General features: G+C 48.4%; 2 protein-coding genes across 2 annotated transcripts in view; both read right to left on the bottom strand.

Annotated features, from left to right (window-relative positions):
• LOC144271891 (uncharacterized) overlaps positions 1-26,119 on the bottom strand; it is a 132,176-nt gene extending 106,057 nt beyond the window's left edge. The window contains exons 1-2 of the mRNA XM_077829493.1: positions 25,768-26,119; positions 25,355-25,708 (exon numbers count right to left, since the gene is read on the bottom strand). Of these exons, the coding sequence (XP_077685619.1) occupies positions 25,355-25,708; positions 25,768-26,119 (706 nt within the window). The remainder of the gene's footprint in view (positions 1-25,354; positions 25,709-25,767) is intronic.
• Positions 26,028-26,903, bottom strand: LOC144271997 (zinc finger protein 621-like). The gene is made up of 3 exons (XM_077829737.1): positions 26,740-26,903; positions 26,268-26,381; positions 26,028-26,164 (listed from the first exon to the last, which is right to left on the bottom strand). Exons 1-3 carry the CDS (start codon positions 26,864-26,866, stop codon positions 26,124-26,126), a joined length of 282 nt encoding a protein of 93 aa, XP_077685863.1. The 5' UTR covers positions 26,867-26,903; the 3' UTR covers positions 26,028-26,123.
• Positions 26,904-27,152: the final 249 nt, after the last annotated feature.

Below are 27,152 nucleotides of genomic sequence, written 5' to 3'. Positions count from 1 at the left end.
GATAATATTCCCATGGTCATAGCTGCGTGCTGCACTTTGCATAAGCTGTGTGAATCTAAGGGTGAAATGTTTGCTCAGTTGTGGAGCACTAAGGCAGAGCACTTGGCTGCACAGTTTGAACAGCCGGATGCTAGGGCTGTCAAAGGAACCCAGAGGACCGCTATTAACATCAGAGAGGCTCTGAGGAACCACTTTGACAATGAGGGGCACTAACACATGTCTGCTTTGGAGGTGCTTCCCTGGTGCATCCATGTTAAATTTTGAGGCCCAAGATCCGTGCAAGAAAATGCTTTAGAAGCCTGTTCCTGATGCTGAACTGATTGCTATATGATTTTGTAGAACACAGAATAAACACATTGTACCATTAGAAACCTTTGCCTTTGTTTATTGTTAAAAAGGGTAAAACCTCACAACTGTGTGTAGCTCCAGCCATCATTGTCCAAGCTGTGAGAGGGGTGGAGTGATGGGGAAACTGAGGAGCACCATAAAGTGAAAAGGAATGTGTGGGCGTAAGGGGGTGGGGTTGGCAAAGAATTGTGCATGTACACATGCTGCAGTGGAGGTTGACCACGGATCTGCTCAGTCTGCAGCTGGATCAAAGGCTTGAACATCTCTGTCTGATCCTCCATTAATTTTAACATCTACTCAGTCGCTTGATTCTCTTTTCTGTCCTGCCTTTTGGCTTCCCAGCACTCTTGTGTTCCCTAGTCAAAGCGATGCAGCACCTCTCTGAACATATCTTCTTTGCTGCATCTTGGCTTCTTCCTTATCTGCTGAAGCCAGTCGGCAGGGTGTGTTCCTCAAGGTCTCGGCTGCTGTGGACAATACATAGAAGAGGGATTGTTACAGGGGATGGATCACTTGAGGTTTACCTGTTCTGTTCATTCCCTCTGGGGTACCTGGTGCTGACCACTGTTGGAAGACAGGATACTGGGCTAGATGGACCTTTGGTCTGACCCAGTCTGGCCGTTCTTATGGTCTTATGTTTTTACATTCCAGCAAATGATTGAAACATTTTGGTAATAAGGGCCTTTTGCAACTAGTAGCAATCACTTTATCACTGGTTCTAGGCAGGCACACAGCTCCACAAGCACCCAAATCACGGTGAGTGTCGGGACTGGGGGGAGAGTGGTCGTGCGTATGGACAAAACAGTCACGGCTTGCAGTGCAGCTTTCCAGGGAACTCATTCTAAAAATTATCAAATACTTTTCCACAGGTGGGCACATCTCTAGCTGACATCTCACTGCTGCAGGTAATCAGGGAAACTAGGGCGCAACTACTGCATTCCTGCAGCTTTCACCCTGATTTATATGCAGCTCAGCTATGTGCCACTTTGGTCCCAGCTCCAGTGATTGCTAAATGGCAGGGGACAGTTTCCTACAATGGAGGAACTAACAAGGCTGCAATCCCTTGGAATCTGCGGCAGAGGATTAACAAGTATCTCTTGAAAATTTTCCAGAGCCTCTCTCTGGAGAATTCCATGGAGATCTCGATGTCCATTGACACCCTGCTTGGCCATGCAGATTAGCTACACAGGGCAATGTCCAGCTCTCATAAAAACACAACCTGCCTCCCACTCTTCTATTCCTGACACAAGCCACAGCAACTTACACTGCGTCTCATCTGCTTCCTGCTCCCCGGAGAGCACTTCTGGAGTGAAGAAAAGTTCCTGGCTGCCTGCCCTACCAGGAGATCCTGCTGGGCGCTCTTCATCCTCTTCTAGCTCCACTTCTTCATCAAGAATTTCAGACTGCAGGTTAGCCCCTCTTTCTGCTGCCTCCAAAGTATCCACGGGGCTATCAGCGATGGAGGTGGGGTTACTGCCAAGGATAGCATTCAGCTCCTTATAGAAGCGGCAGGTCGTAGGTGCACCACCGGAGCGATGGTTTGCCTCCCTCGCCTTATGGTAGGCCTGCCTTAGCTCCTTTATCTTCGCTCTGCACTGCTGCATGTCATGATCATAGCCCTATTCACACAAGCCTCAAGAAATTTGCCCATATGTGTCCCAGTTCCTACGGGGTCACTTTCAGCTGCGACTAAACAGACTCCTCTCCCCATATACTGATCAGATCCAACAGCTCCACAGTGGTCCAAGTGGGAGTGCGTTCAGTACGATAGCCAGCCATGCTTACCTGTGTTGAGAACACTGGGCATGGCCACTAGGTAACTTGAGGGGATGGAAGACCATGAGTGTCGATGAAGCCCCCTCGCACTAGGCCCAAGTGACCTTGCCCCCCCCACACACCTGGAGGCACTCGCAGCAGTTATGCTGAGGATCTTGCAACAATATGTTGCAAGTGCAGACTGTCCAAAACCGAACAAGGTCAGACAGGGCAGATATGGCAAAACAATGCTGAACAAAACAACTCCATATATAGTTTAACAGATGCTACAAAGAAAAAGGGAATTAGCTGGTATACCGGATTGGCTGGCTATATGGATACTTAGGGCAGCTTGCTATTGGATAAGTATGCTGAAAAAAAGGATGTATAAAAGTCTGTGTAACTTCCTGCTCTGTGTGCAGGATTTGAGATTAATGTCTCCCTGTACCACTTGAAGCTTCAAATAAACTTTTCTGCTTCTCCACCCCGTTGTGATTATTGGGCGATGCACACCGGGCAACAAACCCTGCTGTTGCTTGCCTCGGGCACTCTGTGCCAGCAACACCTGGGAAGATACCAGGACACCTCTTCACACTGAGCCAGCAAGCAGGAAATGGGATTTAAAATTCCCAGGGCTTGCAAGGTGGATTGCCTAAAGGGCAGCGGAGTTCAAACTGCTGAACAGAGTGGCAGCATGGGTATTGTGGAACACTTTCTGGAGGCCAATAAAAGCAAAAAAAGGCGTGCTGTCTACCCTGGCTGTTTGTTGACAATAAAGGGAGGGGAAAAGACAAAAGTCTCTCACAGAGGTTGAAGTTTTTTGTCGCCAAACTGCGCGTTTTTTCCGACAAAAGTCCCATTTCAGTTTGTACGCTCTTGCTGTTTTGTCGCCAAAAGGCAGTTTTTGGTGACAAAACTTGCCAGTGTAGACAAGCCCTGAGTTAGTGATAAAGTCTGTTACATGATGCTGCTGCCTTCATTGTGATTTGGGATCCCAGGCTAATCAGCTGCTGCTCCCCAGGGGGGTCTGTGCCAAGGAGAGACCTTCATTAAAGCCCCTTTCTGTGCCCAGCCCAGGATGGGTTTCCTGTGGCTGGAACCAGCCCCCCAGGCAGCGCTTGGCTCTGCTGACACCAGCTCCTGAGCTGGAGGCTCTAGGTGGTGAGAGAGACCTGGGGGAAAGTGCTGGGGCCTGCACGAAAGCAAAACTGCACAAAGGGCCCCAGGAGCCTTTGATCTCGCTGCCCCTGGGAATCTGCCCTTTGTTGTTCGTGTGCCTGCAGGAGGGCTCTGAGCTGTGTGAACATCAGTGAAGCTGCTGCCCTCACCCAGCTCTCAGCTCTGCTCAGGATCTGCCTGGGGGAGCTACAGGGAGACCCAGGGAAGGAGAGGCCTGGAGGGAGCTGGCCACAGACAGGGCTGGTTTACCCAACAGGCAGACTAAGCACGTGCTTAGGGCACCAGCAAAGCAGGGGGCATCAAAAAAAATTAGATTTTTTTTTTTTTAAAAATTTGATATTTGATATTTCAAAAAAAGCATTAAAGTAGTCATCATGGGAAAAATCAGAACTTTGTTAGACTTCCTTACACTCCACTACACACTCAGAAACTGGCCCTTCTTCTATTGGTGAAACAAACACCATTCCAGAACATGTGGATGTGTCAGAGACTGTAACTGATCATCCTACTCCTGGTGGTAAAACAGACATTGTTCTAGAAGGTGTGGATGTGTCAGAGACTGAATCTGCTCATGCTGTAAATAATAGGAGAAAAGATCCTGGGATGTGGGTTGATTTCAGAACCGATGATGTAGCTTACTAGATAGATCGTGGACCAAATGACTGTCAATACCACACTGAGCCATTTGAGAAATCATGTCGGACTTTTACCACTGGCAAACAAACAAGATATTGTCCACAAAAAATATTTTTCAGCATGAAAGCGAATAGTGAGAAATATACTTGAGAATGGCTACTGTATTCACCATCAATGCGGTCTGTGTACTGTTTTGTTTGCAAACTTTTTGCATATGACCCTTCAACATCCTGGTTTGCGGCAGATGGATTTAGTGACTGGTGGAATACTGTTTTAATTGAACAACATGAAAATAGCACTACTGACAGAGATTCAATGTTGACATGTTTAAATCAAAGACAGGGCTTTGGATTGACACAAAAATTGGAAGAACAAATTAAAGGGGAGTGTGAATACTGGCAACATGTTTTGCAGCGTGTTATAGCAGTTGTTCAAACATTAGCTGAACATGGTCTGCCTTTCCGGGGATCAAATGACACATTTGGATCATTGCAGAATGGAAATTTCTTGGGATTGTTGGAACTTGTGGCTCAGTCTGGCACATTTTTAGCAGGCCATATCTCAAAATATGGGAACGCTGGCAAAGGTAACCCATCATACTTATCCAGGACAGTATGTGATGAGCTCATTGGTCTAATGAGTGACAAAGTTAGTTCAGCTATTGTGGATGAAATAAGTACTGCTGGGTACTTCAGTTATCTGTCGACTCTACACCTGATCTTTCACATATTGATCAATTGAGTATTGTACTAAGATATGTGTCTCCCACAGATGGAAAACCAGTTGAACAATTTATAACATTCCTCAATTTGAAAAGCCACACTGGTGAAGAAATGGCAAATCAAGTACTGCATTATCTGTGCCAAGTTTGCAAAATAGATTTCTCAAAGTGCAGAGGTCAATCTTATGACAACGCTGCCAACATGTCAGGGCGTTATCAAGGAATGCAGAAGAAGCTTTTAGAACAGAACAAATATGCCATATTCATACCATGTGCTGCACACTCTCTCAATCTTGTTGGCCGCAGTGCTGTTGATTGTTGTCCAGTGGCAGTAAGTTTTTTTTCTCAACAGTCTAGTTACTTTATACTTTTTTCTCTGCCTTAACACACTGATGGGCAATTCTTAAAACATATTTGGGCAATGATGGTGTGTTGAAATCTCTTTCTAATACTTGCTGGGAGGCACATGCAGTGGCAGCAAGTGCAATTCTGGAGTCCTACTCAAAGACTGTGGATGCATTAGAAAGTATAGCTGAAGACCAATCACAAAAGGGAGAAACTATACGAGAGGCAGAAATATTGCAAACAAGATGCAAGAACTAGAGTTTGTATTCATGTTGACCATGATGAATGAAATTTTACAACACTTTTACCACACAAGTCAAGCTCTCAAAGAAAAAGAATTGGATTTGAAAACATGTGCAGACCTCTGTCAATCATTAGCAGACCACTTACACACTTTGAGGAATGATTTTGAAAGATTTGAAGACATATCAAAAGATATCTTGCCTGATACTAACTACAAAAAGCCCAGTCCCACAAGCGAATCAGGAAAAAACAAGCAAATTATAGCAGTGCAACAGAAACAGCATTGAATTCTAGAGACAAATTTCGTGTATCTACTTACTACACTATAATTGATACACTTGAAGCTCATATGAAGAGGAGAAGTGAAGTGTACAAAGAAGTATCAAGTAGATTTTCTTTTCTAAATGCTATGGACTTATCTGATGAACAATATTCACAAGGTTCCCAGGAGATAGTTGACTCATACTCTGTTGACTTGAACATGAATCTCTGTGGAGAAGTACGGCAGTTCCACTGTTATATGCATGCAAAGTTTAATGAAGCAGGAAAAATGAAATTCAGTCACATTGATCTTCATGACACAATACTGAAAGACGGAATACAATGGAATAGAAGTGTGTGCAACAAGACTGATGTAGTGGTGGGAGTCTGCTATAGACCACCGGACCAGGGGGATGAGGTAGATGAGGCTTTCTTCCGGCAGCTCACGGAAGCTACTAGATCGCATGCCCTGATTCTCATGGGTGACTTTAATTTTCCTGATATCTGCTGGGAGAGCAATATAGCAGTGCATAGACAATCCAGGAAGTTTTTGGAAAGCGTAGGGGACAATTTCCTGGCGCAAGTGCTAGAGGAGCCAACTAGGGGGGGCGCTTTTCTTGACCTGCTGCTCACAAACCGGGTAGAATTAGTGGGGGAAGCAAAAGTGGATGGGAATCTGGGAGGCAGTGACCATGAGTTGGTTGAGTTCAGGATCCTGACGTAGGGAAGAAAGGTAAGCAGCAGGATACGGACCCTGGACTTCAGGAAAGCAGACTTCGACTCCCTCAGGGAACGGATGGCCAGGATCCCCTGGGGGACTAACATGAAGGGGAAAGGAGTCCAGGAGAACTGGCTGTATTTCAAGGAATCCCTGTTGAGGTTACAGGGACAAACCATCCCGATGAGTCGAAAGAATAGTAAATATGACAGGCGACCAGCTTGGCTTAATGGTGAAATCCTAGCGGATCTTAAACATAAAAAAGAAGCTTACAAGAAGTGGAAGGTTGGACATATGACCAGGGAAGAGTATAAAAATATTGCTCGGGCATGTAGGAATGATATCAGGAGGGCCAAATCGCACCTGGAGCTGCAGCTAGCAAGAGATGTCAAGAGTAACAAGAAGGGTTTCTTCAGGTATGTTGGCAACAAGAAGAAAGCCAAGGAAAGTGTGGGCCCCTTACTGAATGAGGGAGGCAAGCTAGTGACAGAGGATGTGGAAAAAGCTAATGTACTCAATGCTTTTTTTGCCTCTGTCTTCACTAACAAGGTCAGCTCCCAGACTGCTGCGCTGGGCATCACAAAATGGGGAAGAGATGGCCAGCCCTCTGTGGAGATAGAGGTGGTTAGGGACTATTTAGAAAAGCTGGACGTGCACAAGTCCATGGGGCCGGACGAGTTGCATCCGAGAGTGCTGAAGGAATTGGCGGCTGTGATTGCAGAGCCATTGGCCATTATCTTTGAAAACTCGTGGTGAACGGGGGAAGTCCCGGATGACTGGAAAAAGGCTAATGTAGTGCCAATCTTTAAAAAAGGGAAGAAGGAGGATCCTGGGAACTACAGGCCAGTCAGCCTCACCTCAGTCCCTGGAAAAATCATGGAGCAGGTCCTCAAAGAATCAATCCTGAAACACTTGCATGAGAGGAAAGTGATCAGGAACAGCCAGCATAGATTCACCAAGGGAAGGTCATGCCTGACTAATCTAATCGCCTTTTATGATGAGATTACTGGTTCTGTGGATGAAGGGAAAGCAGTGGATGTATTGTTTCTTGACTTTAGCAAAGCTTTTGACACGGTCTCCCACAGTATTCTTGTCAGCAAGTTAAGGAAGTATGGGCTGGATGAATGCACTATAAGGTGGGTAGAAAGCTGGCTAGATTGTTGGGCTCAATGGGTAGTGATCAATGGCTCCATGTCTAGTTGGCAGCCGGTGTCAAGTGGAGTGCCCCAGGGGTCGGTCCTGGGGCCGGTTTTGTTCAATATCTTCATAAATGATCTGGAGGATGGTGTAGATTGCACTCTCAGCAAATTTGCGGATGATACTAAACTGGGAGGAGTGGTAGATACGCTGGAGGGGAGGGATAGGATACAGAAGGACCTAGACAAATTGGAGGATTGGGCCAAAAGAAATCTGATGAGGTTCAATAAGGATAAGTGCAGGGTCCTGCACTTAGAACGGAAGAATCCAATGCACCGCTACAGACTAGGGGCCGAATGGCTAGGCAGCAGTTCTGTGGAAAAGGACCTAGGGGTGACAGTGGATGAGAAGCTGGATATGAGTCAGCAGTGTGCCCTTGTTGCCAAGAAGGCCAATGGCATTTTGGGATGTATAAGTAGGGGCATAGCGAGCAGATCGAGGGACGTGATCGTTCCCCTCTATTCGACATTGGTGAGGCCTCATCTGGAGTACTGTGTCCAGTTTTGGGCCCCACACTACAAGAAGGATGTGGATAAATTGGAGAGAGTCCAGCGAAGGGCAACAAAAATGATTAGGGGTCTAGAACACATGACTTATGAGGAGAGACTGAGGGAGCTGGGATTGTTTAGCCTGCAGAAGAGAAGAATGAGGGGGGATTTGATAGCTGCTTTCAACTACCTGAAAGGGGGTTCCAAAGAGGATGGCTCTAGACTCTTCTCAATGGTAGCAGATGACAGAACGAGGAGTAATAGTCTCAAGTTGCAGTGGGGGAGATTTAGATTGAATATTAGGAAAAACTTTTTCACTATGAGGGTGGTGAAACACTGGAATGCGTTACCTAGGGAGGTGGTAGAATCTCCTTCCTTATTGGTGTTTAAGGTCAGGCTTGACAAAGCCCTGGCTGGGATGATTTAACTGGGAATTGGTCCTGCTTTGAGCAGGGGGTTGGACTAGATGACCTTCTGGGGTCCCTTCCAACCCTGATATTCTATGATTCTATGATTCTATTTCCCAATGTAGAGATCGCACGACGTGTTTTTCTAACATTGATGATAACTAACTGCTCTGCAGAAAGCTCTTTTTCTCAGCTGAAAAGAATAAAAAACCCTCAGAGAACAACATGTCAGGACAGACTTGATTCACTTTCCCGATTGTGTATGGAAGCGGACATGCTTCATCGAGTCAGCTTCGATGAGCTTATCCAGAATCTTGCAATCAGAAAATCTAGAAAGAAGCTATTTTAAATTCAGCATACGTGTAAGTTTAGTGTCATTTCGAAAAATACAATTTTATTTTACAGTATGGTATTGTTTTTATTTTGAATTACATATAGGGGGGCACCATAATCTTTTCAGTGCGTAAGGCCTCTAAAGGTCTTAATCCAGCCCTGCCCACAGAAAGCAGTTCTCTGCCAGAACCAGAGAAGGTTACCAGGCAGGAGGTGCGTGCAAGGCCCTGAGACAGGAGGTGATTTAAATACAGTCCCTGACTGCATCACTCAGGCTCCCTGAGCTGGGACCCAGAGGAGAGGATGGGCCTGGGTCCCACTACCACCTAGGAACGGATGTGGTAGAGACTGCTGAGAACCCTGACCAGAGGTGGTAACAGGAACAGGAATAGTGAACTTTGCCTTTGTGTTCCTGCTGTAATTTACTGTATTTCTGTAATTTGAAGTAAGAAGGGAAGAAATCTGTACAGGAGGAGTAGCGGAAAAGGGGTCAGGAGAGGCCCTGAGACAAAGGCCCAAACTTCTGGGTCTCTTGAGCAAAGGTCCACTAAAGGAGCCAGGAGCACTCAGGGTGGGGCAAGACTCCTTTCAGCTTGAAAGCAAAAAGACTCAAGTAAATCAGCCGGAGGACTGGAGTTACAGCTAAAGACTGACAGATCTAGGTTTAATCCCTGAACCAGGTAAGGGAAACTGAGGCAGGGACAATTGCAGTTTTGCTACAGACTGCCGGGGTTGCTACAACGCTAAGGTCCCTCAGTTATAGGTGCTTGTTAATACATAAGAAATTAATGGTCATTAGGCACCCAGACACTTTTGAAAATCCCACTAGGCATCTATCTGCATCTTTAGGTGCCTACATACTTTTAAACGCGTGGCCTTAAATGGACTGAGAGAGGGAGTTAGTTTCATTCTGTCAGTTCAAGCGGATTTTTTTATTTGTTTGTTTTTGTGACACTTATTCAACTGCAGAACACCTGGGGGAAAAGATCTGCTTGTTCCAGATTCAGCCTCTCCATTTCCAATAAGAAACCTTCTGACATAAGTGGGGGTCCCCAACCAGCCCCAGAAGCAGCAGGGAAGACCAGGCTCCACTGCCTGGAGGCTGCTGGAGGGAAACAGACAAACGACAGAATGGTTCTTTTTTTCAGGATGGAAAAGCTCCAGGAACTTGTCAGGCCTCCCCTGTGCCCCGAGAGATGCACAAAGGGGCTCAGCCCCCTAGTTATTCTCCCCTCTTCGGCTCAGCTTCAGGAACGGCCAGTTTATAAGTTACTGGACACGTGTCGTCACCTAGAGTTTTTGCCATTTTCTCTCACTTGGAAATAAAATCACCTCAGGTTTTGTCACTTGAACTATTGAAAAGAAAATTATCTCCCATTTTGCCTCTTTTTGTCTCTAATTATCAAATATGGAGAAAAAAATCCCCCTAGATTTCCCTTTTCTCTCACATTATTGAATATTGATCTATGACCACCCCCCAATCAGGTTCTGCCCCATTTCCCCCCTAACTCTCAAATATCCCCAAAGGAAACTGTTCAGCCTAGGGTTGCCAACTCTCCCGGACCGGACAGACCGGATGCCATTTTGCAGCGACGGCGTCCCTGTTTGCGCCAGTAGTGTCCGGTCCACCCAGTCCAGGAGAGTTGGCAACCCTAGTTCAGCCCCAGGCCCCCCTGTCCCAGTTGCTGCCCCCTCCCAGCCCAGCTCCCCATCCCCCGACCAACTGCCAGTTACCTGCCCCTCCCCCGCTGCTGTCCCCTCTCAACTGCCATGCGAAGCCCAGCTCCCCATAGCCCCTGGCACCTGGCCGGTACAGGCTAGCGAGTGGGGAGTGCGGGGGCTTTACCTCCCGGGTCCTGGGTCCCGCTGCCAGGGTGGGTCTCCCTGCTGAACTCCCCCCGCCCCCCATGGGTGAGCCGGGCTCTTTGCTACTCCAAGGGCAGTGGCTCCTGGGAGCTAATGGGGGCCACCCCCCACACTGTGCTCACTGCCTAGGTACGTGCCCAATTCTCACACCGCCCCACAGCCCCACTCAGCTGGACAGAAACCCCAGCAATGGCAGACACGCCCCATGCACAGAGCCAGTGACTCTAATACACACACCCGAGGGGACTGGGGTTTGAACCGTCTCTGTGCGGCCACCCCCCGAGGCTGCCGTAACCTCTCTGGTGTCTGTTTGGTCACTAACATGGCCCCGCAAAGTGTCCCTGCTCCAGCTGCTAAGCCAGCCCGGTAACACGTCAGGCCCCAGGCCAGTCCCTGTGGGTGGGGCGCTTGTGGCTGGTGGGGCGCTGTGCTCTGAGGTCTGTCTCATCTGAGGGGGCCGGTGACCCACGGAGCCGGCTGGGTCTGATGCAGCCTTTCCACTCCCAGGATTTCTCTGAATCCTCCTCACGCAGGGTCCCGAGCTTAGCTCTCGGCTTCCCACTCGTCCTGCGGCTGAGGGACTGTCAGTGACCAGGCTGGAAGCTGAGTGGCAGGGGCCAGCTGAGCTCCCATGGGGCCGTCCCTCCCTTCCCCACGCTGGGCCAGGCCCTGTGGGGACCAGCTCTAGGGAGTTTCCCAGCTGAGACCTGGGAACAGCCGAACAGCCGCACAGTGCAGGGAGCTGGACGGTCCCTGCTCTCTGGCTCACGCTGCCCTCTCCTTCCTGGCAGCTGTCACCCGAGGGAGGGGATGGCTCCTCCCTGGCACCTGGACTGTGGGGTCAGGAACCCCCCAGAGCTCCCCGCTCACGAGGCAGCTGCTGCTTCAGCGCCGTCCCTCCAGCCTCCTCCCTGCTTCAGGGGTGGGGGGTCACCTGGCAGGGGGCAGCAACGGCGGGGATCTAAACTTCAGCCCTGGCTGGGCCCCAGTAAGTGTCACCGCCCCCCTTATGGTCAGGGGGTTACAGCCCCCCCTGCCCTGGTAACGCGGCGTGGCTCCCTGCTGCCCGCGTCAATGGCAGGGCCGAGGTACCCAGCACATCCCTGAGTGTGGATGGAAAGTTCCCTTGGATTTCGACCTTTTCTCTCTGATAACCCAATATTGACCAAACCCCCAAAGATTTCCCCCATTTCCTATTGAATTCCCAAATTAGATGTAAAACACCCTTCAGCTCGGCCCCTTCTCTCTCGTTACTGGTGATTGATATAAGATCTCCTCAGACTTTCTGTCTAATTCTCAAATACTGATGTAAAATCCTCTCCGGCTCTGGGCTCCCCAGTCCCTGTCTGCCACCACATCTTGTTCTGAAGGGAAACTGTTGCCCTCGGTCATTACCCCAGTGCAGGGGAGGGGAGCTAACCCCCAAAGGACCAACTTTCCCCTCATGTCTGAGCATCAGATTGTTTCCACCTTTACATCAATTAAACCCCCACCCTTTCCTCTTTAATAATTGAATGTTGATATAAAATCTCCTCTGGCTTTGCTCTTTCCCATATAATTATGAGTTACTGACAGAAAATTCTCTCAGATAGGGGTTTTCCCCCCTCACATTTTAAGTGCAGCAACTTCTCCTTTTCTGGAGGGAAGCTGTTGCCCTGAGTCATTCTCCATGTTGGGGGGCTGCAGGGAAAGGGGCTCAAACCCGCCAGTGACCAACTTTCCCCTCATGTCTCAGAATCAAATTGTTTCCCCCTTTACACTCATTAGAATTGACCTGTCAGTGGTGACCATCAGAGCCAGGAGCCTTCCCCATTTGGAAACGGGGTCTCCCAGCTGCTAGTGGGACACTTGGCCAGACCTGATCTGGTTTTAGTCCCAGATGCAGCAGGATGAGGGGTCACTCCCCCCTCCCCCAAGGGGGGATGCTCTGTGTGTGACTGGGTCCCTGCTCCCCACAGGCAGGGCACAGAGTGGCTGAAAATTTGCACTTAACCCTGCCCCCCCATGCCCCAGCCCGGCCACTGACATGGTGCTGTAGGTGATGCCTGGGCAGGGAGCGGGATGGAGCAGGAAGCTCCTTTGGCGAGTTGGGGGAGACAGCAGTGGGGAAGGGGCAAGTGATTGGCAGCTGGGTTGAGTTAATTATTTAATCTTTTGGAGAAATGGGGCACAGGCTGCAGGGGATTTTATATCAGCATTTAATGAGTAGTTGGGAGTTTAATCCAGTCAGTCGAGATCCGGCCAACTGCCCCGTTATCAGCCAGACAGCACCGCTCCTCCATGTTCTGTTCTGTTCTATTCAGTCCTTACAGCACCGTCTAGCTGGGCACCAGCCACACAACTCACATTCGTCCCTGGGATTCTCTCCTGCTCCCTTCTCTCCCTAGTGGCAGGGATTTTAAATCTGTTTATCCGTTGGTGGATGTGGTGCCTGCCGTGCTCTGTGTGCAGTGACTGGAAGTAGCTCTAAGCAGGACCGGTTTAACTTTTTGTGGGCCCGGTGCCAAACATATTGGTGGGCCCCCCTGGGGAATGAAGAGGCCAGGGGCAAGAGCACAGCGGGCAAGGTGGATTTGATTTAAATCACAATTTAAATCACTGGTCAGAAAGACTCGATTTAATCATGGTTTTCTACATAAAAGTGCATTCTTGTTGGTTGTTATAACCTTAATACATATTTTTCACAACTCAGAGATAGATGTAGGTTTCATTTTTAGAAGGTACACACTATACATTTTTAAACCGTGATCTATTTTGAAAACTTTTCAGATGAGTTTTACAGCTATATCAGAAAATGAATGATTGTTTGGTTATTTCATTTACTAAAGATAATTGAAGCAGATATCTATGAAGTCACTGGGAGGTGAACTATCTCCAGTTCAACAAGTTAATCATTAATATTTGGAGGATTTTCTTGCCAGGCTGTATTAGGAGGAGAACATCACTAGACAGACATTTAAATTGTTTTACTTAACTAAAACAACAACGTTAAGTATTCTTGATTTTTTTCTTCAACAGCAAACATAATATTTTAACAAAAAAGCATATGTCCCTCGCTTCTCACATTTATCTCCAGACTTCTTCTCCTTGTCCAGATCTATTCTGCCCCCAACAATCTTCTATTCATTGAACTTTTTGAAACTTTTCACTTTTAAAGAGAGGTAAGGGATTGACTCTGTGTACACAAATTTGCAGAGGGACAATAGAGTTGAGGTATGTTATTTCTCACCTCTATATATTATTTATTTATTTAAAAACATTTTTGCTGTTAACAAGCATGTTATCTCTGGAGACACAAATCCACAGTTTGAGAACAGCAAAACTAAGCATCTCTGATGGTATCTTCTAGACTGAGCACTGAGCCCCACTGGGTAGATAGAAAGATTAACCTAAATAATCTATACAGAAGCCTGTGGAACCCCATAAGATTAGGTCCCTACTCCATGAACTACTGGAACTCATTTACAAAACTTTTCTTAAACATGGCATGAATATATGAGTTGTCTCAATAGTATGAGTTGTATATTGAGTTGTCTCAATAGTATGAGACAACTCATACTATAGAATTAGAATTTATAATCCCTGTTCCATGATGAGATATAATACATCTTAATTAAAACTATCTTTAGATAGGTTTTTTCCTCAAAAATCTGATTTAAATGTAAGCAGAGTCAGGATGAGCTCCACCCTGACATCTGGTGGTGAGGTGTGGCAAGTTGTGGAAAAGAACTTCAGGGGCTGATCTCATTTGCATAGACACACCGACCCCGCCTAGAATGAAGCCATAGCTGCCCAAATGGTCACTTTGGCTGCTGTGGGATCCCCAGTGTCTCTGTTACTGGGGCAGGAAGAATAAATTGTTATTACCCTGATTATGGGAAACAAGGACAGTGGAACTGCACTTGGCCTTTTGTTATGATGGAGGGACTCGGCATCAACTAAGTAGCACTCGCTAGGCAAGGGACATGGGTTCCAAAACTCTGTGAATTGAGAGAAGTTGGGAACAGGTATTAATACTTAGTGGCATGGCCCCCCCCCCGTGAGGGCTTTACATGCTAATTGCACTTTCTTCTTTCTCCACTGTGGAACATCAGAGCTAATTTTGATTCCATTAGGAGTCTAGTTACAGGCTGCTGAGCTGAATTCACTTTGGGCTAATGGTGCACCAGAACTGAGGCTCCCCTACTACAAGCTGAAATCACAAAAGAGCTAAACTTACTAAGAGCTGGTTTTAGAGTAACAGCTGTATTAGTCTGTATTTGCAAAAAGAAAAGGAGTACTTGTGGCACCTTAGAGACTAACCAATTTATTTGAGCATAAGTTTTGTGAGCTACAGCTCACTTCACGAAAGCTTATGCTCAAATAAATTGGTTAGTCTCTAAGGTGCTACAAGTACTCCTTTTCTGTTTACTAAGAGCTGCAATCACTGAGTGTTGTGCTAACTACGGGGGAGCCTGAAGATATATGGTGGAGCAGTTTGCGGGACGCGGAGCGGCTGGTGGAGCAGAGCAGTTTGTTGGAGGCCTAGAGCAGCCCATGGGGCAGCTGGCAGAGTGGAGCCCCATGGAGGGGTGGGGCCATCAGCTTTGGACCACGTAAGGTGCCCCTTAACCTCCCCAATCTCCACCCAGGTTGGGAGGTAAAACTCTGCAGATAAACTTTTGGACTCTGGGGCTGCCCTGACCAGGGACAGAGACTTTTGGGTCGTTGGACTTTTGGGACTTTGGATGATTTTGGGTTGCTGGACTCAAGAACTAAAGGGAAAGGACATGCCCCAATTTGCTTGGGGTGGGTTTTTTGCTCCTGGGTTGTGTTATGAATCCTGTTCGTGGTGTTTCCCCAACATAATGCCACATTGTTTCTCTCTGTTATTAAAAGGCTTTTTGTCACATTCAGACTATGTGCTTGCGAGAAGGGAAGTATTGCCTCTTGGAGGAGCGCAGCGGGGGTGGTATACATTTGCCCCAGGTCACTGGGTGGGGGCTTGAGCCGGTTTTGGAATGGAACCCCTAGATACTATTGTGTTATTGGAATGGAACCCCTAGATACTGAACCTGGCCCTTGTTGCTGCCAACTCTGACAGGCAGAAGGGTTACATAAATAAAAAAAAAAGGAAAGTGAATGTCTGTGAGGCTCTCATGACCCCCATAGTGTGTGTGGCTGGTAAACCATTTGCAACGTCTTCTGAATCAGCCATAAAAAGAAAAGGAGTACTTGTGGCACCTTAGAGACTAACCAATTTATTTGAGCATAAGCTTTCGTGAGCTACAGCTAGGAATCAGGTCATTGTAAACCTCCATAAGATGCATTTAAAAGGAAATAAGAGGAGCATCCACACAGGGGTTTGCTCTGGTTTAACTAAATTGGTTTAAACAACAATTTCAGGCCATGTCTACACTGGCAAGTTAAAACGCTCTAACTTGCTGGCTCAGGGGTGTGAAAAATCAACCCCCCAAGCGCAGCAAGTTTAAGTGCTTTAAGGCACTAGTGTGGACAGTCTCTGATCGACTCCCCTCGTGGAGGTGGATTACCAGGAGCACAGGGAGCGCGTGCAAGACCACACTTGCACAACAAAGCGCTTATCGTGGTCCAGAGTGGTTTATTTTGGTGTAGCTTAAGCCAGTGAGGCCATGTCTACATGTGCAGATGTAAAGTGCAAGGAGTTAAACCACCCATCAGAGAGCGCTCCAGGGAAAGCGCTGATGTGTGTTCGCACTGTCCGCTGCCAGCGCAATTGCGTGGCCACACTTGCGGCACTTGCAGTGGCATTCGGAGCGGTGCACTCTGGGCAGCTATCCCACAGAGCACCTCTTCTCCTTCTGCCACTAAGGGCTTGTGGGAAGGCAGAAGGGGGGATCACGGGGCATCCTGGGTCTTGTCCCAATGCCCCAACATTCATCTCTTCACATCCCAGCAGCCCCACTGCTTCCATCTCCATTTGGCGCCATCTTTCAATGGTTTCTGTACTGTGCACTCTGTCTGCCACTTCGGTCTGTTGGAATGGATCCTGACCTGGTGAGGAATGTGCTGATGGGTCTCACTAACACCTCACAAATGGCAATCCAGTTACTCCTTAAACTACAAAGTGACGATGAGGAGTCCAACGATGATATCGCCACGCATACTAGCTACGAGACGAGACTGGCACAATGGCGTGGGAATGTTACCCTTAATGGGACAATGAACACAGCAGCGTTGCCAAGGAACCTATGGAACCAGATTGTCCAGTATCTACATGTCAAGGTTCCTCCCCCACTCTGAACTCTAGGGTACAGATGTGGGACCTGCATGAAAACCTCCTAAGCTTACTTTTACCAGCTTAGCTTAAAACTTCCCCAAGGTACAAATTAATTTTACCCTTTGCCTTTGGAATTTCCACTGCCACCACCAAACTTTAACTGGGTTTACTGGGAAACGTAGTTTGGACACGTCTTTCCCCCCAAAATCCTCCCAACCCTTGCACCCCACTTCCTGGGGAAGGTTTGGTAAAAATCCTCACCAATTTCCATAGGTGACCTCAGACCCAAACCCTGGGATCTGAGAACAATGAAAAAGCATTCAGTTTTCTTACAAGAAGACTTTTAATAGAAGTAAAGAAATCCCCTCTGTAAAATCAGGATGGTAGATACCTTACAGGGTAATTAGATTCAAAACATAGAGAATCCCTCTAGGCAAAACCTTAAGTTACAAAAAAGACACACAGACAGGGATAGTCATTCTATTCAGCACAGTTCTTTTTTCAGCCATTTAAAGAAATCATAATCATAATCTAGCTAGATTACTTACTAAAAGTTCTAAGACTCCATTCCTGTTCTGTCCCCGGCAAAAGCAGCATACAGACAGACCCAGACCCTTTGTTTCTCTCCCTCCTCCCAGCTTTTGAAAATATCTTGTCTCCTCATTGGTCATTTTGGTCAGGTGCCAGCAAGGTTACCTTTAGCTTCTTAACCCTTTACAGGTGAGAGGATTTTTCCTCTGGCCAGGAGGGATTTTAAAGGGGTTTACCCTTCCCTTTATATTTATGACACTACATGAGATCTTTAATGAAATCTGTGAGGCCGATTACCAAGATGTGAGAGAGTGCATCAATGCCCTGTTCTGCTGCTAGGGATCACAGAGACCCAAACCTGCTTTCTGCAACTCTCCTTGCCCCCCAACCCTCCTCTCCCCAACAACTCACTTCCCAAAATCAAAGGTGCTTACCAGGGTGCCTCCTCTGATCTTTGCGATTCCCCAAGTTCCAGCTGCTGCGACTGGCTAGCTTCCTCTTGGCTTGAAAACAGCTCCTGGCTGCATACATCTATGGATGCTGATCCTCTGTCTCTGGGCTCCACTCCTCCTCAGCACCCTCGCTCCCGATTTCCTCCTCCTGGCTCATTGCACTCTAGGCTGGCATGGCCTGTGAAGTGTCCATGGCGATCCTTGAAGTGGAGGTGGGGTCACCCCCAAGTATTGCATCCAGCTCTTTGTAGAACCAGCAGGTCGTGGGGGCAGCACTGGAGTGGTGGTTTGCCTCCCGCGCCTTGTGATACGCATTCCGCATCTCCTTCACTTTCACACTGCACTGCACTGCGTCCTGGTCATGGCCCCTTTCGGTCATGGCCCTTGATATCGTCCATAGGTATCGTAATCCTACGGCTGGAGTGCAGCTGGGACTGCATAGCCTCCTCTCCCCAAATGCTGAGAGGTCTAGCACCTCGGCATTGCTCCATGCTGTGCTACTAGTCAGCTCTGTGTTCTTGGGGAGTATCCTGCCTGTCTGACCCACGAAGGACACCCACCTCTCCCCTCCAGCCTCTGCTTGAACCAAAATCAATCAGAGAAAAGACTTGCAGAGAGCAGTGAAGGGTGGCGGGAGACACCTAGACCCCTCCTGACAATGGTGACAAGATTAAGGCAAATCCCATAGCCTCATCTGCATCAGAGATGGGACAGGGAGGCATCTCCATTAGCACATAGAATGGAGAACAGAGATTCCAAGGCAGGAACCGCACTGAACTCTGGGAGCAGAAAAGCAGGGAAGCATGGCATCATGGGGGATCTCTGCTCCAAATGCTAATGAACCTACGCCTGCACACACCCAGCTCAGCAGTTATCAGACCAATTCTAGTAATAAATCCTTGACTGATGTCCAAAATACTGAAGGAGACTAATTGCATTGTGAGTTCCCTGGAAGGAACACCACCCATAGCCAAGAGTGATCAGCTCCTATTGTTTCGCCCAGGGGTCTCAAACACGTGGCCCACGGAGCTATTTGCTGTGGCCACCAAGCTCCTCTCCCCCGCCGCCCCCTCAGTGCACCATGTCCCCACTCCTCTACTTACCTCCAGGTGCTTCCTGCCGCCAAACAGCTGTTTGGCGGCGCTTAGCCCTTTCCAGGAGGGAGGGGGGAGGAGCGGGGAGTCACGTGCTCAGGGAAGGAGGTGGAGAAGAGGGGGGGCAGGGCGGGGATTTGGGGAAGGGGTTGTAATAGGGGCAGGGAGGGGGCGGAGTTGGGGTGGGGACTTTGGGGAAGGGGTTGGAATGGGGGCGTGGAAGGGGTGGGAAGAGATGGGGCAGGAGCAGGGCCTCATGGAAGGGGTGGAGTCGGGGTGGGGGCAGCAGGGGGGAGGTGTCAGTGATGTGGCCCTCGGGCCAATGTACTAGTCTTCATGTGGCCCTCCTGGTAATTTGAGTTTGAGACCCCTGGTCTAGCCTAAAGAAAACCCTTGAGTCATCAGTTTACCCATAAACAAACCTAGTGTTCTCCCTTGAACCATTGTTGTTTCTCTACAAAACCTCCTACCTATGTTCAAGTAAGTGTTCTGATGCATGGATCCAAACTCTGTCTGTTTAGGCTCTCCTTCTGTAGTTATCACTATTATTCAATAAATAACTTTTATGGTTAAGCTGGTTGCTTCCCTCTCTCTCTCTCTCTCTGAACTTCACTCTTTCGTGTTTTTAGCTTCCTCATTTACTCTGCAGCAACGCTTTTCTTATCTAAGCTAAAGATCTCTGTAGCGCCCAAAAATCCTGTGGGGTTTGCTCATCAAGTGGGTTACGACCAGAACAATTGTAACATGAAAGTGGGGATAGGGACGTGCTGAACCTGGGACATACGAGGGTAGCAACTGGGAAGTGCTGCTCGATCCAGACTATTGAGTCCAGGGGCATACAAGGGTGGCAGCCTGGAAGTGCTGTTTGACCCCGCCTGCTCAGGCTTACTCTATTCCTGTGCGGTACCTGTGGCATATAAGGGGTTGGCTTGAAAGTGCTGATTGACCCGGTCCACTCAGACTTGCTCTGTTAATGTGTGTGTGTGTTCATCTGGTTCTGGGGCTGGAGGAACCCAGCCCTGGGGAACCTAGGTCCTGCAGGATCGCTCCATTGGGGGGGGACTTGCAGAAAGGAGAAGTAGAGCTCCATATGAAAACACAAGCAGTACATCGATAGAATTACAGAACCCTGCCCCCTTCCCCCCCCCGAAAAGTAACCCTAATAAATGAGCATACTCCAAAGTAACGGGCACATCTGGTAACAGCTGTGGATCGCCTGGCACGTGGAGGCATGGTCACCTGGAAAGATGCGCAGAGAGCACTCCACGCCTTGCTGAATAAATAGGAAGGAGACTTTCCAAATTCCCAGAGAATTTTAAGGGCAGGTCTGACAGTTGATCACCTGAGGCCAGGACAGTAGAGTTCAAACCGATGACCAGAGTGGCTAGAACAGGCATTGTGGGACATGTCCTGGAGGCCGATGAGAGTGCAGCAAAAGAGCAGGGCATCCACACTGGAAAGGCGGCACTTTGGCCCGGGCGCAGAAAGCTCTACGCCTCTCGCCGAGGTGGATTACCAGGAGTGCTCCAGCCGTGGTGTCAGGGCGCTCTAAGTACCTTGCCAGTGTGCACACCTCCAGTTTAGAGTGCCCAGGGCTGATTTAATGCGCTCCAACTTGACAGCACATGAGGTAGAAAGAGAACATGTGAAAATTATATATCAGCATGGCTGTCCAGAGCAGATCCTGGCAGATCTGGGTTCTGAATATAATAACGAGGTAACAGTTTACATTTGGTGTTATTGTCACTGCATGGTCACCTACACAATCATGGCCTTGTGACGGGGCTGTTAGCAGCTACAAGCTGAGCCCTTTGAAAGCCAGCACCCTGGTCACTGAGCGCACCCAGGGCACCGGGTGCAGTTAGAGGAGGAGGGACAGAGTAGTTTGGGTTTGGAAGGACAGAGGGGATCACTGGCACCTGTAGGGGGCCTGATGAGGTCACTAGTTCAGCGCTGAGAAGAAAGCAGCAGTATAAAAGGCTGAACCAGGGAGCAGGAAGGTGGGGCCACATAACTGCTGCTAGGTTGTGATGCACCATAAAGGGTAATAGAGACACTTGGTGGAGGTTCCCTGGCAGACTGCCTGCTGCTTAATTCACACAGAGGTCTGCCAGCCAGCCAGGGTTGCAGGAACTGATGGGGGAGCCCATTCATAGTTAGAAATTTAAAAATGAACATTGCCAGCAATCTCTTAATGACACCGCATGCTGTAAATTGTTAGTGACAACGCACTTGTATGTCTTGTCAGATATGTAAATATAAATGGGGGGTTAGTCCAGCATTGTGACACAGCGAAGCTCACCAAGACATGTCTGGGCAAGTGACATACAGGCACATGGATTGAGGGTACAAAATGAGGGATGTTGGCATCATGGCTCGGCCTTTCTCTTCCCCCACGTATGCTGGAAGGGGCGGGGCCTCAGGCAGAAGTGGCGGGGCTGGGGGCTAGCCTCCCCCAGCCAGCCTTTCAGCACCGTCCAGCGCACGGCACCTGGGGCTCCTGCTATGAGTTAAAGGGCCCAGGGCTCCAGTCACTGCCGCTACTGCTGTGGCGGCGGCAGGGGCTGGGAGCCCCAGGCCCTTTTAAATCACTGGGCCCTGGGGCAGCTGCCCTCTTTGCCCCCCCCCCCCCATCAGCTGCCCTGCCAGGCAGGCCCTGAACTCTTTGATAATGATTTCTTTTCGTATTTAAGTCAATAATGTTTTTCATTCTTGAAGTTCAGGATTTTGCCCACTAATAGTTTTACAAAAGTTGAATTCAACACTACAAGAAATTCATCATGAACGATTTTATGCACTTGTTCTACATGGTGGCCTACGCCCTTCACCCAGGGGTCCCCAAACTTTTCCCCCGAGGTTGCCTGTGCAGCTGCAATAGGCACAGTGGCCCAGTATTCACAATTCTGGAGGAAAAATAATCCTAACTGTTACATCGATATAAACTATAACACTGTGACTAAACAATGTGCAGGTTTCCTTTTGCTTTATAACACACTGAAGCAATGGGTTCTCATCTGACCCCATAAAGAAGACTCCAAACTTCAACTATGTCTCATCTTACATTTTTACACTTACTTTATGTTATTGGCTGGCTCATTTCGTTTTGCTGTAGCTGGTCCATGACTTTGATGATCTTCTCCACCCATGCACTCTTCTCAAAACCTTTTCCAAAAAAAAAAAGTGACCCCCCTGATTAGACTGAAATACTGCTGGCTGTTTTTTACAGTTGTAAATGGCAGACTTGTGTGTACGTTGCTAGGTCACTTTGCAGTAATATGCACCGCTGTACTCACAAGAATTAAACTGGCCATATTGCAGCTTCTTTAAAAAAAAATAAGAAAGAAAAGAAAGAAAGAAAGAAAGAAAGAAAGAAAGAGTTTTTTCTATGTTCTGTCCAACATATACAGCTCAAAACACAACATTTATGTAGCGTTTACTTAGCTTATATGAGTCACACGGTATTAAACATTTATTAAGAGCTTGACTGGAGCATGCAGTTGCACCAGTGGACCACCCAGGAGTGGGGGGCCATGGCCCATATTTTGGGAACCCCTGCCTTCACCCTTCTCAACTTGAGAACATACTCTTCTCAGACATGCAACCCAATATCCAGCTATCCACTGGCATAGCCTTAGTGCCTGCACTATAGTTAGACATCTATAGCTGGCCTGTACCACCTGACTGAACCTGGGGGCTGTTTAAGAGTCGTGTAGATTTCCAAGCTTCCTGCAGCCTGAGCTCTGGGACTGTCCCACCTCACAGCCCCCCAGGTCTCAGCTGGCGTCCAGAAGTCTACACTGCAATTAAACAGCCCCGGAACTAGAGCCAACCACAGGGCATGGGCCAACCACAGATGTCTAACTGCTGTGTAGACACACCCTTAGAGATCTAAGGAAAAATGGCTCCTGATAGCACGTCTGGGGTTTTTTATGGTTATTCTTAAGCCAGTGAGAGTTCAGTCATTCTTTCTGGTTCTCTATCAGTTCAACTGGTTGATTGCTAGTGCCCTAGAAAAGTTTTTGAATTGCAAGGGGGAAAAAAAAATTTATGACACTAATGGGGCAGTAAGTATGTGCCAATAAAATGTTGTGACACTTTTGTAGCACTACAGTTGTGTGTTAATCAGACGTTGTTTAAACTTAGAGCAAACAATTGCAGTTAATAGGTAACCACCAATTCCAGACCTTTGCAATATAGGCTTAAGAGTGTAAATAAAATGAGTTTATCACTGCCTTTCAGAAATAGGGCCTAACTATACTCCATTGTAAGAAAAAGTAAAGCTATGTTTAAAACTCTGTTTTTATTTAAAAATATTATATTGTAGCATAAAACCTATGAAAAGAGTTCCCTACAAGCACAAACCAACAGCAACTGTTTGAAATGGTCCCATCCGTTCAATATTTGGAAATGCTGAAGAGTAATAACCTAAGGAGGGCATTTACAGAGCAAAGTCTCCAAACCAGGCTGTCGGCTCACTCAGGAGGAGGGGGAATATCCTGGCACTGAAGAGGCCCAACCATTTATGCCTAAGCAGGTCTCACCAGGGTAAAGATTTGCCACATTATTTTGTAATTTTCATTGTTACCGGAGGGCAATAAGCAACTCTCTCCAGCCTTGGCACAGATGTGTTTTGCCTTGTTGGCTCAAAAAGAAGAACATTGGTCCGTTTCAGTGACACGGGCAGTTGCTCTATTTGCCGGGTCAGTGACTAAACCAGGAAAGGAACTGGGTGAAATTCATTTTCTTTATGCACTAAATGGATCCACATATTAATTTCTGTAGGTGTATTTTTATTGTCTCATGGGCTGTTTCTATGTGTAATTTGCATTTGGGAGCAGGGTTGGATCTCTATCCATGTTATCTTTTGTACTGCTGTTGCAAAGTGTGCATATTTCATGAGCAGCATGGTAAATTACGAAGATACGGCACTAATGAATTTGATCTGGCAAACACCTGGGAGATTCCCGGTTCTCTGCAGCCCCACAGAAGAGTGCCTGAAGCAACTTTCCCCTCTCAGGAGTTCTTTGGGCACAGTCCTGTTTCATTAAGAAATCCCCCAGAATGGGAGCCATGAAACAGGAATATCAGGATCCTGGCAGTTCAGGGCCCAGGGCAGCCAGCTGGGTCCAGGCTCCCAGGTGGGTGTCTCCAGAGCTGTGCAGAGACTAGAGTGACTCTCCCCTCCCTGCTCCACTCTGTGGGCTGCCTTTGCCTGAGAATCACACTGGCCTTTGCTGATGTTTTATCACATGGAAAACTCCTGAGTCCTTGGCTCCGACTCCCGGCCTCTTGTCAGTCTCCCTCAGCCAGTCGTGCTGCCCATGTCTGCCCTCCCATACGGTCTCTGCATGGCAAATTATTCTCACCCCCACCTACCCAGCTTTGCCATCTTACACACACAGGATGTTCTGGCCCTGCAGCTGCTCTGTGTCCACGGGAAATGTCACAATTCTGCCCTGGAGTCACACAGCAGCTGGGACAGATGCTGGAGACGCTGCTGGAGAGACAGAGATGGGCTGCTCCCCATCTGGCAATGTCCATCTACCCATCGTCTCCAGCTGTGTGTCCTCTAAGGCTGCCACCCAGCCAGGGCTCCTGGATTCTATTTCTGAGGCTGTTTCTCTCCTGCCCCAATTCAACCCCTTGTGGAGGGGAAGGGAAGACCCAAAGATCAAGCCAGAGGCCATCAGAGCTGCAAGAGCAAAGACATGGATGTACCTGCATTCCCGCTTCTAAAGCTGGATGGGCCGAGACATCAGTGAAAGGGCTGAACATGGGCGAATGAGTGATTCCTGCAGAGGGAGACAACTTGCCCAGTCTGGGACACTTGGCCTCTCCCCCTCCCAGAGCTCAAGAACCAATGAAATTCCCAGGCTGCTCAGGAAAATGAGATTTGCCAGAAGTTTTATTTGCATCTTATTTTGGGGGAAGGAACAAATAACTGAACAATACTGAGAAAATCATTCAATAAGCAATAAAGACTCCACAGACATCTGACTTCCCAGAAATTTCAGACCTCTCCCCGCCACCCCATGCAGAAATGGGGAGAAAATGCCTCCCAGGGCGGCAATTTCAGGAATAATCCCAGTGTGCAATAATGTGAACGGAGCCCCGGGCTGAAAACAGGGACAAGGAACTTCAGCTAAATCCTTCAGCCTGCCCCTGACAGAGATAGCCGGGAAGGGATGGGAGAGGGTTAGAGAATACTGCAATACAGTAATAATAATAATGTCACTCGCCTGGTGCCTCCATCTTATTGAGACACACGGCATACACGTCAATAGTGGTGCCACTTGATTCTCTAGGGAATTGGGCAACTGTTCATTGTCCCCATGATTCTTCCCATCTCTACAGATGCAGAGAGAGGAGGAGGGGAAGTGGCCGGCACTAGTCTATATGGCGTTTCATGGGGCGTGTTAGAGAGGTCCTGGTCTTGTATCTTTCTCCACAGATGGAACATTGATAGGGGCACTCTCCCGTGTGCCTTCTCCGATGGACTTTGAAGCCAGATTTACTTTTGAAGCTCTCCCCACAGTTGGGGCAGATATAGGGTCTCTCTCCTGTGTGGATTCTCCGATGGTCAGTAAGGTGATGGCTGTGACTGAAGCTTCTCCCACAGTCGGGGCAGTTATAGGGTTTCTCTCCCGTGTGGACTCTCTGGTGCACAATAACGTCGGAGGTGGAAGCGAAACTTTTTCCACACTCGGGGCATCCGTAGGGTCTCTCGCCCGTGTGAGTCCTCCGATGTCTGATCACATGCCCTCTCTGAGTGAAGGTTTGTCCACAGTCAGGGCATTTATGCCATTTCTCTCCCGTGTGGATCGTCTGATGCGTAATAAGGCCTGACCTCTGACTGAAACATTTCCCGCAGTCAGGGCACTTATGGGGTCTCTCTCCTGTGTGGGTTCACTGATGTCTAATAAGGATTGATTGGTCATTGAATTGTTTCCCACACTCAGGGCAGTGATGGGGGTCTCTCCCATGTGAGATCTCTGATGTCTAATAAGGTGTTCTTTACAACTGAAGCGTTTCCTGCACTCGGCACATTCAAACCGCTTCTCCTTAGTGCAGGTTCTTGGCTGGATCGTGGCCTCATTGGGATCCTCCGAACCTCCCCCTCGGTGAGTGGATTCACCCAGTGTCTTCCCTGGGGGGTTTCCCTGCTGCTTCTCTGGCCTGCACTGAGTTTCTGGGGCTTGTCCCTGCCCAGGACTCAGGGGATCATCCACTTCACACCTTCCCAACAACGTCCCCTTTGGTTCCATTCTCTCAGGACCTGCTGGACAAGGATTCTCTTCACTCACCATCTCATCACCTGCTGGGACAGAGAGAATCCGGACAGGAGTCAGTCCCTGTGTGGGGGGAATGGGAAGGTCAGAAAATGGAACGGGGAAGTGGGGACACAAACCAAAACAATGGCTGGGAAGAATGATATCCGTTTAACCAATTTCTCACCTCTGGGGATGTTTCTCAGGATCTCTCTAGCCTGGGACCCTTGGACATTGGGGACCCATGGCTCTTCCCCTCGGTCCAGCTGGGAGATCACACTGGGCTTGGGAATTGGAAAACCTGCTCCAGGAAAAGAAACGAAGTGAGAGCTGAGTTTTACCGTTGTTCTCAGACAGCTGTTTCCAGGTATGCTGGGTGGGTGGGTGCCCTTGTATAAACCAAAGGGATAGGAAATGTTCCTGGAGAGCCTTTGGGGAGGGCAGAAGGGGATTCTGGGATCTCCACTCACTGGGGGATTTTATGACTCTGGTACAGCATCACTGTGCAAACTCTTTACACCTTCCTAACCATGCTGAGCCTGGGACTATGGGACTGATTCTCCTGAAATCTAAGGGATCAGGGAAGAACCCTGGGGAGAAGCCGACCTGGGCACGTCAAAGATGCCCAGTTTCTAACACCAGGGGACAGGAATCCTTACCCAGAGAGATCACGTTCTCATAGTTCTCCTGCATGATGTCCCTGTAGAGAGCTCTCTGACCCGGGTCCAGCAGGGCCCATTCCCCCTGGGTGAAATACACAGCCACCTCCTCAAAGGTCACCGGCATCTGTATCAACAACAAGAGTCCCCCACTTACAACCTGCTGTCCCAGCCACAGTCCCCCCAGCTCAGTCGCAGAAAGAGCTGGGAACATCCCCCTCAGCCACAGAGAGAAGGAACAGTCCCGGGGGCTGGGAGGAGGGGTGAAATTTCGGAAAGATTAGATGAAAAGCACGCTGTTACTATGCTGAAACTGAAATGCCCAGAGCTGCCAACTCTGGTGATTTTATCCTGGATCTCACAGTGCTTATCTGGGATTTGAAAAATTTCTCATGATCGCACCATTCCTGGCA

Source organism: Eretmochelys imbricata, chromosome 11, assembly GCF_965152235.1.
Source record: "Eretmochelys imbricata isolate rEreImb1 chromosome 11, rEreImb1.hap1, whole genome shotgun sequence".
In the NCBI taxonomy this organism is placed as follows: Eukaryota; Metazoa; Chordata; order Testudines; family Cheloniidae; genus Eretmochelys; species Eretmochelys imbricata.
The sequence above is the reverse complement of the archived record's forward strand: the minus strand, read 5'-3'. Positions and strand labels throughout refer to the sequence as shown.